Source organism: Cornus florida, unplaced genomic scaffold (assembly GCF_030987335.1).
Source record: "Cornus florida cultivar Cherokee Brave unplaced genomic scaffold, ASM3098733v1 CherokeeBrave_3.0.0_Hap2_Chr11, whole genome shotgun sequence".
Lineage (NCBI taxonomy): Eukaryota > Viridiplantae > Streptophyta > Magnoliopsida > Cornales > Cornaceae > Cornus > Cornus florida.
This window is the reverse complement of record NW_026775581.1, coordinates 5,444,520-5,456,572: the sequence shown is the minus strand read 5'-3', so window position 1 is coordinate 5,456,572 and position 12,053 is coordinate 5,444,520. Positions and strand designations below refer to the sequence as shown.

Sequence of the window (12,053 nt, the reverse complement as noted above, 5' to 3'; positions counted from 1 at the left end):
TATGTTTCTTACTATGAATAAACAAAATGTACACTAACTTCTGTCAATGATTTATTGAAGATCTGAAGCATCAGACATATCGAGACCCAAATTTGATGCAGAGTGCATTGGACGGAGCTTCATGAGGCCAGTTTCCTCTAATGAAGATCCTAGAGTTTTGGATGCTCTAGAATCATACTTCCCTGATGATGCCCAACATCCTACTGCACCAGTGCCACATGATGAATCTAATGGGAATGTGGAAACTGAGGATTCTATGTCTTCCAAAGGTAAGTTTCACCCCAATTATGTGCCCTTGCTTCATATTTGAGAATAATATAATTTAATGGTAATTGTTCCAAAATCTAACAGACATCTAATTTTGCAGCAATATCTAGGTTATGTGATGGTCAATTCTCCAATGAAGTGAAAAGTGGGAACTACCCCCAGGTCCGGAACTTGGTGCTTCTTCCTATTCTTAAGAACTAAAACACTTTCGTGTTAATCCGTTTAATTAATTGTGCCGTGCTAGTGTTTTAGGGCTCAACCTTTTTAATTAGTTGTGTCATAATCGTGTCAGTTTAACTCGATTAACCCGTTAACTTATTTTAATTCAATTACTATGGACATTTTTATTATTTCAATATAAACGGTCCTATTGAAAATACCAGTGAAAGTGAAGATCCATGTAGAAATAAAAACCTAATATGGATATGAAGATGCAAGAAATTTCTCTCTTAATTTCAACAGAGTTTTATTACACTTCAATATTTTTCTCCCCTTTTTTCCCTCTATTTTCAGTCTATTTATAGACTGTTACAATGGTCCTAAAGGTTTCCTAATTAATTCCTTGCGCTGGGCCATGTTCCGGGCTTTCCTTGACATGGGCTCGATTATTTTTATCAGGCCTTCAACATCACTGTTCAATCTTGGGCCTAGCTTGAGACTGGTTGGTTCAGATCAGGATCACCTACTTGGCCCATTTTGTGTCATGTAGGCTGTATCCGATCCGCACCGTACTTGGTGTCCTCAACTGCCCCCATAATCACTCCCTAATTAATTAGGGTGTGATTATTAATGGCAATCAATCATGACTCGGCGTCTCAAGATGATCACGTGGGGGAGTGAGTGGTCGGCTCAAGAATCAATGTTTTGAATTTCGAAAACCTTTCAGTCTCCTGACGTCTCGGCTTTTTGGGCTCACTTTCTCTTTATAAACCAAGGAGCCCGTACTCATACATCTTTCTATTGTCTTTATCACTCATCGCTATCAATCAACTTTACTGTTTGGCCCTTCCAAGCAAATCAAGTCCTCGTCGGTGAATTCTCGCACAAGATTTTCCCTTTTCAGTTGTCCTGCCGCGCTTTTGCGATCTTAAACTCTGTCAAGGTTAGTTTCGCTTTCCTTCATCTTCTTCTTTCTCTTTTTCTTTCTTCTAAAACAAAAACTTTACATACTTTCTTGTGACCTCTACTCGCTTTCGCCATGCCCATTGATTTAGATATTCTTCGTATGAAACTTCAACTTCCTAGTGACATTCACATTAGGGAGTGCCCTAGTAATGTGGATATTAGGACTGGCACCGGCCTTCTTCCCAGCAAGATCTTGTTTTCCCTTCTTCATCTAAATGTTATTAGATTCCCTCTGCACTCTTTCTTCAGTTACGTTTTTAATAGGTTGGGGCTTTCCCCTCTTCAAGTGAACCCCAATTTTCTTAGGGTTCTGTCCGTTCTGCTACTTCTGAACCGTGACAGGGGTCTGGATCTGGATATTATAGATCTTCTCCTTTGTTACAAGGTCAATAAGATCAGGCTGAACGACATGTATTATCATTTTTACCCTATCGAAAAGAGGTCAATCTGTAAGGACAAACTTGACTCGGAGAAAGGTTGGAAGGACAGCATAGTTGGGGTTAGAGGGGCCTGGTTTGCTCCGGCTACTAGGGATTACCCTATCCCGACCGCCTTTGGTGAATGTTCTGTCTCCTCATACCAAAAATACAAAACCCACAAAAGTGATTGCCCTTGTGAAGTTTGCACTCCTCGTTGCTGTACTTTTCTATGCCGTTCCTTGGGTATTCCTTATAACGAATTAAGCTACGGTATTTGCAGGGATAGGATCAACTACCTGAAGGTATACGTTCTGAACAACGTTCCTTACTGTTCTGATCTTTTTGTGTCCGAGAACCTTGCTGACATCTCACTCCTCGGCAGCACCATGAGTCAACTTTGGATTCCTTCCTTCAGCAGGAGGAAAGACCCTCCTAGAAATATTGTTGCTTCTGCCCCGGCTTCTTCTCCAGCCTCGGCATCCTCTTCTGCCACTATGTCCAGCAATTCTTTGGATGTGGTGATTGCCACTAATCCAATCTCCAATGCATTGCCTGTCAATCCGAACATTGCCCCCCGGGCTAGCAACACTTCGGCCATCACTGCATCTGCTCAGGACAAAGAACAAGGAAAAAGACCCCAACCTGATAGTGAACCCAATCTCGATGATGTTCCTCTCTCAAGGAGGGTTCGAACTTCTGGGCCGAGCGCGCCCACATCATCCTAGAACAGGACAACCGTCCCTCCTGGGTCTGGTGGAGCTAACGCCTCTACTTCAGGATTAGTTCCCTGGACCCCCCGATTCATTCGCTCAGATGGATCGATCGTCCAATCAAACGACACGATGTTCAAGGAGGGTCAAACCGCTATGGCTTACTACAAGCATTTATGGTCCCTTAAAGATATTGAGGTGGCCAAGGCTTTGACTCAGAAGGAGGTGTTTAGCCGTTTTCCTCTGGCAGCAATGGAGGTAATTCTCTTTCTTCACTTAGCTAATTTCAGAATGCTTTCATACTTTAACTTATCTGAATATACGTTCGGCTTAATTAGTATTCGTGCATCTGTCTGCAGACTCTGTTTGGCATGATGATGATGCAAAAACACATTGAGTCGGCTAACGCTCGGGCACGCAGGCTTGCCAGTGGACTTGAGGTGGCCAACAAAGAAAGCAAGATCATCAACACCCAGAATGCCGATTTGATGGTGCAGCTACATAATGTTGAGAAAGAGAGACGTTTTGAAGAAAGATTCGGACTCTCTTCAGTACGAGAAGAACGCTCTCCAGCTCGAGAAGAGCATCTTGTAGACCGAGCAGGAAGCTTTGAGAGCTGAAAAAGAAAATCTCCAGTGCTTGCTGGCTGATGAACAGACCGAACGAATGGCTTTTGAGAAGAGGGCTCTAGATGAACGCAACGCCCTGCTTGGTGTCATTAGCAGGGTTGATGGTGGGATGAGGGCTCTTCATACTCATTTCTCTTGGACTGGAGCCCTCAGGTATGCTCAAGGGTACAAAGACGGCTATACCGACCGTTCTCCTCCTGAAGGTCAAACCAGCTTTTATGTAGGTCCTAATGACGTTGACAAGGAGCTGAATATTAGCCCTGCTGGAGTCTATGCTGACCTAGAGCCTACTCCTGCCGAACATATCTTTGATGAGTGCTAAGAAATTGTTGCTTCGAGGGTCGTTCCTATCCCCTCGACTGTCCAACCTCTGGACGTTCCCCTTTTGACCTCCGTGATTCCCCCTGCACCTGCTGCTGAGGGTGGCGCCCAACAGGATGGAACAATCATTCAACTTGACTCTCCCCCCGGCGGGGAGAGTACAGTTAATGAAACTGAAGGGAACTCTGAGCGCGGTCAAGAGACCAAGGGAATAGGCAGGACTGACTAACATCCTGGAAGTATATCACTTTCCTTTTGCATTGTACTTGTTTTGTCAAAACAGTCCTTGTAAATGTAAATTGATTATAAATTCAATGAAATGGAAGTTTTTTGACCAATTTTTGTCTTATAGTGCTTTTAACATCTCATTGTTGCTTCTTAATATCTTTTTTAACAAAGTGTCTGGCGTTCGGCCAAAATGCCACTTGCCACTTGGCTTTTTATTTTTAGCAAGTGTTTGGCGTTCGGCTCATTGTGCCAGCTGCCACTTACTTTGCTTAGGTGCCTGGCACTTGGCTAGAATGCCACTTGCCACTTGGTTTTTTATTTTTAGCAAGTGTTTGGCGTTCTGCTCATTGTGCCAGCTACCACTTACTTTGCTTAAGTGCCTGGCACTCAGCGAGAATGCCACTTGCCACTTGCCACTTGGCTTCTTATTTTTAGCAAGTGTTTGGCGTTCAGCTCATTGTGCCAACTGCCACTTACTTTGCTTAAGTGCCTAGCGCTTGGCTAGAATGCCACTAGCCACTTGGCTTTTTATTTTTAGCAAGTGTTTGGCGTTCGGCTCATTGTGCCAGCTGCCACTTACTTTGCTTAAGTGCCTAGCTCTCGGTCACCTTTTTGGAAGAAAATAATACTTTCTATATATCTTTTGAGGTTTTATACATTCGCAAGCACACAATTGGACATAAACACTGCCCAGACTGGAACTCAATATTCAATTTTCTATTGGTAATACCTTTTCAAAGATGTGGCATTCCATGGCTTGTTTACCAGCCTTCCAGCCATAGTCTCTAGGACATATGCCCCCTTCCCTATGACTTCTGCAACTCTATACGGTCCTTCCCAAAGTGACACCATTTTCTTGACAATTCCAACCTTTCTTTTTAGAACCAAATCACTAGGTGCAAAGTCCCTATGACTCACTTTTCTGTTGTGACTGTTCATAAGCGTCTGCTGATATGATCCCAGCCTTACTGCCGCTGCATCCCTCTTCTCTTCAAGCAGATCTAGGTTGAATTTCAACATGTGATCATTCTCCTCTTGATTCCATGCTAGGCTTCGAATGGTGGGAATTAGGTGCTCGACCGGTATTACTGCCTCAGTACCATACGCCATGGCGAATGGGCTCTCTCTGGTCGGTCGTCTCGGAGTTGTTCTATAGGCCCACAGGACGTTCAAGAGCTCATCCAACTATTTCCCTTTTTCTTCTTCAAGCTTCTTCTTCATACAAGCAAAGATCGTTTTGTTCGTGATCTCAGCTTGACCATTTGCCTGTGGATGGCTGACCGCTGCTAACTTTTGGTTGATTCCGTATTCTTCCAACAACTCCCTCACTTGCTTGCTATCAAGATTAGTCCCATTGTCCATAACAATCGACCTCGTCACACCAAATCAACAGATAATATTACTCCAAATGAAGCGCCTCACTTGTGTCTGAGTCACGCTGGGATATGGTTTTGCCTCCACCCATTTGGTAAAGTAGTCTGTTGCAAGCAAAACGAACTTATTCTGTGATCTGGCAGTCGGTAGCAGTCCAACCACATCCATCCCCCATTGCGCGAAAGGCCATGGTTTGGCCATTACATGCAAGTCTTCTGGTGGTTGGTGGATCAGTGGTCCGAACCTTTGGCACTTATCACACCTTCTTGAGAATTCCTCCGCATCTTATGACATGTTTGGCCAAAAATACCCCTGGGTCATCACTTTGTGCGCTAAAGACCTCCCCCCTGAATGATTACCACAAACTCCTTCGTGGATGGTTCGCAGTATCTGTCGAGCTTCCGTGGGGGTAACACATTTCAAGTAAGGTCCCAAGAAAGACCTTTTATACAACTGGTTGTGTACTATGGCATACTTTGCAGCATTCGATCTGACCTTCCTTGCTTCATCCCTCTATTCGAGCAAAACTCCATCTCGTATGTATGTCATAATTGGATTTATCCAGCTCGCTCATATGGTATGACATTCACTTGCCAAGAATCCGAGCTTGATGGCTCTTCAAGGATAGACGGCTGGCACAACACACCAACTGGAATCACCCTTGTCAGTGTTTCCCTAGAACTCGACGCACTGCATGCCAACCAATCGGCGTCCTCGTTACGCTCCCTTGGCAATTGGATGAACTTGATCTGATCAAAACTTTCAGCCTCCTGCATAACGGCTGAACGGTATGCCTCCATTGTTTCATCTTTGGTTCCATACTCCCTAGTCACTTGCCAAACAACCAGCTGCGAATCACTAAAAACGAGTAAGCTTTTGACCTTTAGCTCCTTGGCCAACTTCAATCCAACCAGTAGTGCTTCATATTCTGCTTTATTATTAGTTGCCCTGAACTTAAGTCTGATCGCCTGGCTCAGCGTGGTGCCTTCTGGTGTCTGTAACTTGACCCCAATTCCTGCCCCATTTGATTCGAAGAACTATCAACGAAAAGCTTCCATGAATAGTCTTCAAGATTTTCCTCTGGCTCTGCCGCATCATATTCCAGTAGGAAATCAGCCACCGCTTGCCCTTTGATGGCCGTTCGGGGTTCATACGTTATGTCAAAGGAGCTCAGCTCTATTGCCCACTTTGTCATTCACCCGGACAAATCTGGCTTATGCAGGATCACCCTTATGGGAAATGTGGTCAGAACGACTATAGGATGGGATTCGAAGTAATGCCTGAGTTTCCTCTTTGCATTTACCAAAGACAAGATTATTAGTTCGGCCTTTGAGTACCTTCGTTCCGGTTCGGTCAGTGTTTTGCTGACATAGAAAACTGGGAACTGCTTACCCTCTTCACATCATATCAGAACGCCGCTAGTTGCAACATTTAAAACCCTAAGGTATAGGAAAAGCTTCTCTCCTAGTTTTGGGGCAGTCAGGACTGGTGGGTTTTGCATATATTCTTTCAACCTGGTCAATGCTTGCCTCTGCTCATCCCCCCAGGATTGCTTTCCATGACTTCTTATTATATCAAAGAATGGCTTACATCAGTCTGACAACTTAGAGATGAATCTACTCAGTGCCGCTATGTGTCCGGTGAGAGCTTGTACTTCCTTGACAATACTTGGTTCTGCATTTTTTAGTAGAACTTCTGTTTGGGTTGGGCTAACTTCAATCCCTCTGTTGTTGACTACGTGGCCAAGAAATTGCCTAGATCCTACGCCGAACGAGCACTTGGTTGGATTCAACCTCATTCCATATTTTCTCAATATTCCGAACACCTCTTGCAAATGTTGCAAGTGATGGTCCTTCTTGTTTGCTCTTTACTACCATGTCATCGATGTAAGCCTCCACAGACTTACCCGTTTAATGCTTGAAAATCCTGCTGATTAACCTCTGGTACGTAGCTCTGGCATTCTTCAGACTGAACGGCATGACCTTATAACAATAGATCCCTCGTTCAGTGACAAAAGAGGTCTTTTCCTCATTGTTCGGATCCATTGGGATTTGATTGTAGCCTGAATAGGCATCCAAAAAGGTCAGTTGTTCATATCCAGTCATTGCATCCACCATCTGATCAATCTTTGGAAGTGGAAAGCTATCCTTCGGGTAGGCTTTATTCAGATTGGTGAAGTTAATGCAAACTCTCCACTTTCCATTCTTCTTTTGCATTATAACCACGTTCAACAGCCATGATGGATATTGAACCTCTCTGATGAACCCAGCTTCCAACAATCTATCAACTTCATCAGCGATGATCTGGTAGCGCTCTGGGGTGAACCTCCTTTGCTTCTGCCGTACAGGCTTAAAGCTCGGATCTACATTAAGGGAATGACAAGAGACAAAGGGGTCGATCCCCGGCATGTCCGAATGGCTCCAAGCGAACACATCTGCATTCAGAGAGAGGAAATCAACTAACTGGCGCTTTTCTTCCTCTGCAAGCCCTGAGCCCACTTTTGTGGTTCGGTCTGGCCTTAAATGATCAATCTGGACATCAATTAAAGGCTCCTCGGTCAACACCGGGGGCTCCTCCTCCCCGTTCGTGCTGGGGGGAGGCTTCTGTAATTGCTATGCTGGGCTAACAGAGCGGACGGGAGCTTTTCCCTTCCCTGCGGCTTTCAAAGTTACCGAGTAACATTTCTTGGCAGCAACTTGATCCCCATAGATATCAATCACCTTGCTTCCATCCGGGCTCAAACATAGCATTACCTGGTGCAGGGTCGATGGGACTCCCTGGACTCTATGAATCCACCCTCTTCCAATTAGCAGATTGTACGACGGATAGATTTCAACTACTACAAAGCTTTCAACAAGTTCCCTTTCGGCAGCTCGGACAAGCAATTCTACTGTGCCGATCGGTCCTACTCGTTTTCCATCGAATCCCAACAACGGATTTCCAGTACATTTAAGTGCCTTCGGCTTGATCTCTAGCCGATCGAAGGTGACCCTTGGCATAACATTCGCACTGCTCCCTGGATCAATTAGCATTCTTCGTACCAGGCATTCGGCGACCGTCAAGCTAACAACCAAAGGGTCTTCATGAGGAACCTGAACTCGCAGCAAATCCGTTCTGTCGAACTTTATCTGTGTTGATGCGCGCTGCTAGTGCAGAGCGTTCACGCTGCCTATCCTCCTCTTCATTTGTGCTTGACGGAGACATGTTCGGAGCAACTCTTCAGACTCTGCTGTCTGTTCAGGTCGGCCATGAATTGCATTTATAATCCGTACGGGCTGAGCGTTTTGGTGATTCGGCTTCTGATTTCTCTTGACTTGCTCAGCTGCTCGGCTCTGCTCCTGTACTGGCCCTTGAACATATCCTGCAAAGTCTCCCCTTGTGATCAACATCTCCACTTGCCTCCTTAAGTTCCTGCATTCATTAGTCTGATGACCAAAGTCACTTTGAAAAGCACAATGTTTAGATTGGTCCCTCTGTTCAAGAGGTTGTCTGATTGGTAATGGAGGACAAAACTTATCTTTGTTCTCTTGATACAGTTATGCTAGAGTGACTTTGAGGGGAGTAACCAGCTCTTCTTCTCTGGGCCTTTTCTCTGCCTTCCAGGAGGTCTGACGTTGTAGTGGAGCCTGCTTTTGCTGAATCTTGGCTTTTGACTTCTCCACTGTTGAGAAAATCGACGTTTTTCTCGCATTAGCTGCTTCCTCCTCTTCCAAATGCACGAAACCATCAGCCCTTTCATTCAGCTCATCCATGGTCTTCGACGTATCCACCACCAGGCTTGTATAGAATGGTGTCCCTCGGTTCATGGCCAATTTGAATGCTTGAACCGCCGTGGACGGGTGACATTCCATTACCATGCTCTTGACAAGATTGAACCTGGTGAGGAAAGCTTGAAGCCGTTGATCTTCATGCTGCTTCATAGTAAAAAGGCTTGAAACATCTTTTGCTGGGCGCTTGTTCCCGTAGTACTAGCTGATGAACTTATCACACAAGTCTTGGAAGCTAGCGATTGAGCCTTGAGTCAGATTCTTGAACCAGTTGAGGGTTGGCCCTGCCAAGCTTGTAGGGAAGCATTTGCACATCAAAGGGTTATTGTTCGTATTCAAAGTTATTTTCAACTGAACGTGGTAAATGTGATCGATCGGGTCAGTCGGTCCATCGAACAGAATGAATACCGGCATGGAAAACTTCCTCGGATTCGGAGCGTTCAGGATTTCGCTAGTGAACGGTGATGTAACCGTTCTTGCGGAGGAACGGAGTGCTTCATTCTCCCTTGAAAACCATAGTGGAATCCTTGGATCTGCAGATCTTCCTTCTGAACTCCTGTAATCATACGTCGCCATTGAAGGCCGGTAGGGTGGATCAAACGATCTGTCATCTGTGAATCCCCTACGCCACGGCGATGGAGCTCCATGATGGCCAAACTCCATTGCTTCATCACGCCGTAACCTTCCCTGAGTTGGATCAAAAGCGGCGGCTTCTTCTCGCATGATCCGTTCGCGATGCGGATCCAAGTGGATAGATCTTTCCCGCTCCTCCATCTGACGGACGTTTGGAGGTAAATCGCTTGGCACAATCTCCTCGTGATGAAGATCCATACGATTGTTTCCTTCCGGATCATCGTGATGAGCAGCACTGGATGGCACAACTCCCTCTCCTACTGGAGGTGGCCTTGGAATAACAGGAGCCTCACGACGCTCCATTCCTGCTCGCAATTCTGCATTCTCTCTCCTTAGTGCTTCGATTACACTCATCAACTCATCGAGCTTCGACTGCTGGCCATTATCCAATGGATTTGAGCTCTCACCTCCGATCATCCTTCTTGACCGGAGCAAAGTCATTAGCTGCAAATTTCTAATCAGATTTGAGTTTCGCTAATGCGATCGCACTAGATCTAGACTCAAATCAGCTGAATTCCGATCTTTCGAGGCCAGATTCAAACTTCTTCCTCCGTGAACTCGTCAGGTTTATTTCCGCCAAACAAAACACAATCGCGTTGATCCACTGAACAGGCACAGATCAGATCTACGTAAATCGAACACGTATCTCTCACAAACAACCAGAATTTCAATTCCGCATAACAGATAACGATTTTGCCGATCTTGATTCAGCTTTTTCCTTATGAATCACTCGCGATCAAATCACTCGCGATCAAATCACTCTTGATCGATCATCAATCAATCTTCATCGTTTCCCACAGACGGCGCCAATTGAAGATGCAAGAAATTTCTCTCTTAATTTCAACAGAGTTTTATTACACTTCGATATTTTTCTCCCCTTTTTTCCCTCTATTTTCAGTCTATTTATAGACTGTTACAATGGTCCTAGAGGTTTCCTAATTAATTCCTTGCGCTGGGCCATGTTTTGGGCTTTCCTTGACATGGGCTCGATTATTTTTAGCAGGCCTTCAGCATCACTGTTCAATCTTGGGCCTAGCTTGAGACTGGTTGGTTTGGATCAGGATCACTTACTTGGCCCATTTTGTGTCATGTGGGCTGTATCCGATCCGCGCCGTACTTGGTGTCCTCAGGATATTATACTGTTCTTTCTTTTGGTAATTGTATTGCCCTAATGGTCATCATTTTCATGAATTAAATCATCCATTATGTCATTTTTTCATAATATTTGCATTTTATACTTAAAAACAAGTTAATAGATGGATTACACGACCAATTTAATTTAAATAGCTTCTTAAACAGGTTGGGTCAGGTTGTAAGTTAGCGGCTCATTTATTAAACAAGTTACACGGGTCGTATCATGTTATCTATTAAATAAACAGGTTTTGTTTGTGTCAATGGTTCCTGACATGATTATTAAACGGGTGATGTTTGAGTTGACCTATATAATAGAATACTATTAGGTTGGCATGACACAGATATGACCCGCCAACATGACTCGCCACCCCTACTGAGAACTACACTCAGTTCATGTTCAGTCTTACTCTCAACCCATCTACACCCACCAACACACAAACACACTCCAAAAGAGAGACAAAGCAGCTGCATTAGGTAAACAGCAAGTGTAGAGCCTTCATACGAAACTTTAGAAAATGAATTTTGAGGAGAAAAGTGATTAGCTAACCGCAATCATTGGTAATAAACTTCATCATCTCTAATATGTATGAAATCCAGATGAATTTTTACACTTTTATGTGACTTCAAAGATACTCTCTATTATTAATCTCAAAATAAAAAATTTCACATATGTTGATTAGTGCATAAAAACGAATTTTATTTTCTCTCACGAGTATGATTTTCTTGCAATTATTTGTGAATGTTTCAGCTTGGTTCTGACAATATATGTTTGTGCCATGGATTGTCTGGTATAGCGTAATGCAGGTAGCATGGAAATCGGTGCTAGATGGCGTGAAGGAACTTTTGCTTGTAATTTAGCAAGTTCAAGTGCGTGTACTCCTCTTGCCCCTGGCGGTGTTGAAAGGATGAGTTTTGAGGAGCATAAGGACACAAGCAAAATGAATGAATGTCCTAGTTTTGATCTTGGATTTTGAACAAGGACCGCTTCATCTTCATTTCCTTTGTTCCTTTTCAATACAGTTCATGGCGATGCCCTGTTATAGAGGAAATGTCTGTGAATCTGAGAAAGTTGTTAAGACATAGTACCATGCAGTATGGATGTTGCAGGGCCATCCAGTTTCTCCTTTGCTGCGAAGGAATCTTGGACGCCAATAACTTGTCAACATAGATACTCGTGAGCATTCGATCTGTGCAATATTCTTGTCATTTTTGCTTTAAATTTCATATCAATGAAAGAGTGGAAAAAAAGATGGCAGTTTTTTTAAACACTGGTGCCCTGCCTCATTCTTTGTGTTTTGAGAGATTGAGATACGTGAGTAAGCCATCATTTTTTTTCTCTGTAACACTGAAAGTCGACAATTCCCCTGGGCACATACAAAATTATAGATTTTGTATTCTAGACTTTTCAGTTATGATTTATATTGTTGATCTTTCAGCTACTTATTA

General features: G+C 44.0%; 1 protein-coding gene across 2 annotated transcripts in view; it reads left to right on the top strand.

Annotated features, from left to right (window-relative positions):
* The window catches only part of LOC132286161 (uncharacterized), a 28,862-nt gene extending 16,816 nt beyond the window's left edge, over positions 1 to 12,046 (top strand). For both annotated transcript variants that reach the window (XM_059788428.1, XM_059788427.1), the window contains 3 exons: positions 61 to 269; positions 368 to 429; positions 11,402 to 12,046. In XM_059788428.1, the coding sequence (XP_059644411.1) occupies positions 61 to 269; positions 368 to 429; positions 11,402 to 11,581 (451 nt within the window). In that variant the 3' untranslated portion in view covers positions 11,582 to 12,046. The remainder of the gene's footprint in view (positions 1 to 60; positions 270 to 367; positions 430 to 11,401) is intronic.
* Positions 12,047 to 12,053: the final 7 nt, after the last annotated feature.